Below are 5732 nucleotides of genomic sequence, written 5' to 3'. Positions count from 1 at the left end.
GGGAGGGGGGATGTTATGTAATATGTATATGTGAGTATATATGTTGTGTGTACAAATACATATGTTTGTGTGTATATATTATCAACAGAGATGATAGAAAGAAAGAGGTGAGCCATGCCATTAAATAGATGACAATCTTTGTCTATTTTAAATAGAAAATAAAGAAATTATGAAATGACCAAATTACCCTCCTAATAAACTTATTTAACAGGAATATATTAACAGAGTTACGGTATAGTTATTAAAAACGTATAAAAATATAATCTAGAGGAACATTTTCTATAATTATTTTGTATTACGGCTGAAACCGTGTGATTCACAGTGACCAATCATGTAAGTTATTCTATTATACAATACGTACTTGTGAGTTGAAACTGGATTTTGAAGTTATAAATTACTTTAAATTGTGGATTTTGAAATTAAATATAATTTATAAATTATATTTGGGATTGGGCCTATGACAAATTATGTCCAAAGGCCCATAAAACATATTTGTTCAAAAACAGTTTTTTTTTAAAGAAAATATGATATTTTTACAAATATATATTTTCTAATAAAATGTCGAGTAGTTTTGTAATTTTTAATAATATTTTTAAATGGTTTTAATTTCTTTCATTTCATCTGTATCCCTTTCCTTCCACGTTTGGGAAGAAAGTTTTGAGAGAAAAATTATAATCATTTTTCTTCTATCATTGATACTTTTCACTTGTTTATTGATTTAGGGGCCGTTTACCAAGTCATACCGGATGAATATGGCAAAGACCAAGAAACAAACCCGGTAAGAGCGAGACAAGGACCAAGAGTCTTACCCGCTAAGTGAATGCAACGACTCTTACCACGATAAGAGCTTATCGTGTAAATTGTTGCATACGGTACCATTTCAGTGGACTAAAATCCTACCCAATAAGTAAATAATAGTGTTGAATTTTTCCGATAAACACTTACCGCGTAAGTTTTTGGTAAACGACCCCTTAGTCTTAAGAACTCGCAAGTCTTTTTTCAAGATTAATTTAAGTCATGTTTGGCAGCCATAATTTAACTTATAAGGACATGTTTGGCAGACAAAAGTTCTGTTTTGTTAAACATAAAACAGTTTATAAGCTAATTGTTTGAAACAACCCATTATATTTTTTCAGTTAATTTTTCAATATGTCCTTATCTAGCTTAACAAGTACTTTTACCACATATTTATCAGTTAGTTCGTCATCATAGCCTATAAATGATGATCGTGTCACAAGATAAAGATAGAGTCTCATTCTACATATCAATGTCATCAACACCCGTAGCTTTTGTCTATCAGTGTCAAAGTTGGTCCAGGAGAATGCTTTCATCGTTGACGTTCTTTCTGATCTCTATAGATTTCACTCAGCAATTACTTGTTCTGGTTCTACATATTAATCGTTTTGAACTGAAAGAAAACTTTTGGGTAGAATATATATAGTTCTGTTCAAACTTAGACGAGTACTTAAAACACGATATGTTGGTTTAATGTATGTCATTTATTATGAAACAGAATTAACACGACAATATTTCAAAAGTAATTGAAATGCTAATAAAGTGGTCAAAAACCAAAAGGTACTATTCGTTTGTTGCTTAATTAGTACCCTTTTGGCTTGTATGCAATGAAACTGATGCATTGGACTTGACGGACGTTATCGAATCCGATAATCCGAATAAATGCGCCAGGGTACTCCTTCTTGCATTCTTCGAGCTCCTTCAACACCTGGGCCGAGTCAGTGCACCCAAACATCGGCAACTTCCACATTGTCCAGTATCTTCCATCGTAATACCCTGGTGACTTGTGGTTCTCACGGTACACAAAGCCATGCTCCAACTCAAACTCCAAACAGGGGACCCACTTGTTCCGGAGAAGGTAGTCGACTTCCTTAGCCAACGAGGCTTCGGACAGTGGGGGAAGGTACGAAAGGGTCTCGTATTTCTTCAATCCCAATGGTGGCCATACTTTCATGCACTGAACTCTTCCGCCATTGCTAGGAAGGGTGGAGAAGTCGGTTTTGGCCTTTTTGGTGGTGGGAAAGGCGACGGTGGACTTGAGGCCGGTGAATGGAGCCACCATGGTGGCTTGGGCTGGGACAGCTCCGGTCATGGTGGCGACGGAGGAGGAGGAGAATGTGGCCATGTTAGTAGTGGTGTTGTTGAAATGAGTTTGTTTGGTATTTTGGATTGGTTTTGTAGGTATATATAGTGGTGGAAGTAGGAAATGGATTTTGATCCAAGGGTGAGAAATGAATCCATCTTAGAAGTGGTGGTGGAATTAATTGTGGCCGGTGGATGATGGTGGTTCATGATAATATGTGCATAATGGCCACACAAGAGTGAAATTTTATTTGGATAGATAACGATAAATCAAAGTTATATGGAAGGCCATATATGGGAGTATGTGACGATCAGAGACTCTTCCCATCGTTTTCTTTTTGTTTTTGGTTCTTATTGAATGATTATTTTAATGGTTATAATTCCAAAAATAAATTGTGTTTTTAAGACAGTCCAATAGTTTTTTTTTTACATGGGTTTGAATTCAGGAGCTGTCAAAATCCTTATAGTCATGAAACTTCGCCTGCGATAATTTCAGTTCATTTATAGAACCATGGTCATCTTTAGATCAGTCAGTGTAACGTAAACAGACCCAGATATCTACTGCTACCTAAAAAAAATTAGTTAAAAACCCTTGGGTAACATTTTGGGTGATATATGTCTCAACAAATTTAGTTTATTTTAAAGAAATGTTTAAAGTAATGTTTAAGGATTTATAATTAAAAAAATGTATATTTAATGATTTATATATATTAAAATGTATATTTAATGATTTATATATATTAAGAGGTCTTGTAAAAAATTCAGATACTACCCTTTTTGGAAAAATATATAAAACCTTTTTGTAAATTATAGATTTTTAAATGTTACCTTAAAAGTATATATTTTTTCTTAATAAAAGTGAGTTAATAATTAATTGAAGACTAGAAGGGTACTCGCACAATATAACGAGATATATATCAACTTTAATGTTTCGTTTTATTCCGTCTCTATGATGTTTTAATACGGTTATTATGTGGTTTTGAGAAATGGATAACGTTTTTCTTTTTGAATAAAATATAAATTTTAAGATATCAAAAAATTTTGAAAATAAATATATCAATAATCAAATTAACTATTTAAAAGTTTTTGTTTTTCGTGTAATTTCTTTAATTCAAATTTTTTTATAATTTAATTTAGATTTAATAACGAAGTAATTTATTTTTGATTTAATAATATATAATTTTTTATAAGCATAATAATTAAGTATTCTGTTAGAACTCAATAATTATCCTAATTATATTTTAGACTTTTTATAATTAAAATAAAATGTTTATTTTGTATTTGACTATGATTATCTGCAGTTAGTTACACGAATTCAAATATGAAGTTTTAATAAGTTGTATTTACACACAGTTTGTTTGTAACCTTGAATTTTAAGTAATATGCATTAATAAACAGTAATTCAAACATAAAAAATGGTTTTCAATAGTTTTTATCAAATGTTTTATAATATAGTATAGATATATGTATTTTAAATACAGTTTTACTTAATATTTTCTGTTATTTTTGTATATTAAATTCTTTTTTATAATTATATATTTTAGTTAAAAGGTGATAAAATTGAAAATGGGATTATGTGGTTCCATGAGGTGTCGCGGTCATTTAATTTCTAGAAAACTCGATTGCATGATTGGTCGGGAAACAAGATAAACAATGGGAGGTCAAGCTTGGTCCTTGCATATGCCTCCATTTTTTATTTTTTTTATTTTTTGCTTTTTCAATATTTCATATGTTTCTAAGAATACTAGAAGGGTACTCGTGTAATGCATCGAGACACATTTCTATTTCAATATTTCGCTTTTATTTTTTTATTCATGTCGATATAATACGATTTTATGTGGTTTTGAAAAAGAGATAATGTTTCTTCTTTTAAATAAAATATAAATTTAAAAATATCATATAAAATTTGCAAAAAATATATCAATATTAGTATCAAATTAACTATTAAAAGTTCTTGTTTGTGTATTTTTTTTAATTCAAAATTTTTATTATAATTTAATTTAACATAAAGAACCAATTTAATTTAAGTTTAATGATATATTTTTTATAAAGATAATAATTAAGTATTATGTTAGAACTCAATAATTATCCTAATTATATTTTATATTTTTTATATTTTAAAATGAGATTTTATCTTCTATTTGATTATGTTTATCCCTAGTTAGTTATACGAATTCAAACACAGAGCTTTAATAAGTTGTATTTATACACAATTTACTTGTAATCTTGAATTTTAAATAATATGCATCAATAAACAGTACCTTATACATAAAAAATAGTTTTTAAGAGTTTTTGTCAAATGCTTTATAATATAGTATAGATAAACAATATACTCTTAAATTAATGCTTATTTTTAATATACTTTAATTAATAGATTGAAAAATACCATTATTTAAAAATGCTATTTAGTTAATTGAAATAATTACACATTTTTAAAACAGTGTGTTCTTTTTACTGGAGACATATATTATGAAACGAATGAAATGTTTTCTTCAAATAATTCTCTGGAAATTTGATTTAAAAAAATAACAATACTTTGTTTACGGGTCGTTTATCAAACACTTACCGAATAAACGTTTATTAGGTATGAGAATGGACCGGTTTACCCATCCGGACTGGGGATTCCCCACAAAACCATGGACAAGGATGGGGATAAGGAGTCCTAAAAGTTTAAAATTGGGGATAGAGACGGGGCCGAGTAACGAGATTTTCAACCTGCCTCGTCCCCGTATGTTAGATACATTATATATCTGAACATATTGTATGTTTATTATTATATATATTATTTATCAAGAACTAGATTTGAAATATTTTAGACCTTGATACAGTATTTTGACTTTTCTTCTTATATATATTTTGCTGACTTGTCTTACCCATGTCAGATAAAAGAACATGGAAAGTAGAAAGCGTCTGATCAAACAATTACATATGATGTCGTAATTTTGCTTAGATATAAATGTTTGATACTCCATAAAAGCAAAATTTTGGAAATATGTGAGATTTGAACATGGACCATTTTGTATAAAGTGTGATGTTTAACATATTTGATGTAAAATATCTCAAATAAACAGGAAAAAAAATCTCCAATTCCCTGTTGGTGTGGGAATGTGGTCATATTTCCTAGCGGGGACGAGATCGGGTCCCCGTCCGATTCTCATGCCTAACATTTACCGCAATGTTCACCACCTTTACTTACCTTATGACCAGGTAACATTCTCGGTCATCAAAATGAGTTGTTGGTAAGCATTTTTATTCAGTAAGTGATTAGTGGGTAAGTGTCTTTTTTCTAGCTTACCAGGTAAGATTATCGATCATTTTTATGCCTCTTACTAGGTATTGTTTTTGGTCTTTGTCATGCCCATACGCTAAGGCACATACATCTGATAAACTTGTGGTGAACAACCCCTTATAAGTACTTCAAATTAGAAGGTTAACTATTAATATTTGATAGAGCACACTTGGTTTTTTCAAAACTTTTTGGAGCATTTTTAAGAAAAGAATATGATGTTTGTTAAGATATACAGTTAAATCCGTTGCAATGATGTTTCTGATGCGTGGATTAAGGTCTTCGGTTGGTGGAGCTTGAGCGTGATTTGGCAGGTGGTCATATGGATCTTTATGTACGTGATTTGGAC

At 30.1% G+C, this 5732-nt stretch overlaps 1 protein-coding gene across 1 annotated transcript; it reads right to left on the bottom strand.

Annotated features, from left to right (window-relative positions):
- Positions 1–1478: 1478 nt before the first annotated feature.
- LOC112522647 (ribulose bisphosphate carboxylase small chain 2, chloroplastic-like) lies at positions 1479–2167 on the bottom strand. Its single transcript, XM_025131911.1, has one exon. The coding sequence runs from the start codon at positions 2138–2140 to the stop codon at positions 1598–1600; it is 543 nt and encodes a 180-aa protein (XP_024987679.1). The 5' UTR covers positions 2141–2167; the 3' UTR covers positions 1479–1597.
- Positions 2168–5732: the final 3565 nt, after the last annotated feature.

The sequence above is a fragment of the Cynara cardunculus genome (genome assembly GCF_001531365.2).
Source record: "Cynara cardunculus var. scolymus isolate 2C chromosome LG 12, CcrdV1, whole genome shotgun sequence".
NCBI lineage: Eukaryota > Viridiplantae > Streptophyta > Magnoliopsida > Asterales > Asteraceae > Cynara > Cynara cardunculus.
Note: the sequence above shows the minus strand (reverse complement) of the source record. Positions and strands in the feature narration are given on the sequence as shown.